The sequence below is a fragment of the Penaeus monodon genome, chromosome 28, assembly GCF_015228065.2.
Source record: "Penaeus monodon isolate SGIC_2016 chromosome 28, NSTDA_Pmon_1, whole genome shotgun sequence".
NCBI classification, from domain to species: Eukaryota; Metazoa; Arthropoda; class Malacostraca; order Decapoda; family Penaeidae; genus Penaeus; species Penaeus monodon.
This window is the reverse complement of record NC_051413.1, coordinates 25,784,607-25,785,049: the sequence shown is the minus strand read 5'-3', so window position 1 is coordinate 25,785,049 and position 443 is coordinate 25,784,607. Positions and strand designations below refer to the sequence as shown.

The window sequence follows — 443 nt, the reverse complement described above, 5'->3', positions numbered from 1 at the left end:
AGGTGGCGTCCCGGCGTGGGCCGCGTTCTGCTGCAGGCGTCGTGCCAGCTGTGCGACGACGGCAAGAGCGTGGCCGAGGCCCTGCGGGAGAACGACGTCGAGCTGCACATCCTCTCGAGGCTGACGGTGACCCTCGAGGGCCCCGAGACGGCCGAGAGCAAGACCTTGGCCTGGCGTATCTTCGGCTACGATAAGGACCTGGTCTACACGTCGTCGGGTGAGGACTGGCGTGCCCTGGGAAGGGGTTTTGTTGATATGCATCGTCTTTGTTTATTTTTTAAAATGTTTCATGGGTTTATATGAAAACGCCATTTATGCAATGCATTTCTATATTTGTGTTTCTTCTACTTTCTCTCACTTTAATCGTGTGAGAGTTGGAAAAAAGTGGGAACATAAGTTATATGAATTTGTATGGAATCGTATCCGTGTGAGGACATAGGACG

At 52.1% G+C, this 443-nt stretch overlaps 1 protein-coding gene across 1 annotated transcript in view; it reads left to right on the top strand.

Moving 5' to 3' along the window:
- LOC119591433 (apolipophorins-like) overlaps positions 1–443 on the top strand; it is an 8,202-nt gene that overhangs the window by 5,735 nt on the left and 2,024 nt on the right. The window contains exon 9 of the mRNA XM_037940174.1: positions 3–217. Coding sequence (XP_037796102.1) covers positions 3–217 — 215 coding nt within the window. The remainder of the gene's footprint in view (positions 1–2; positions 218–443) is intronic.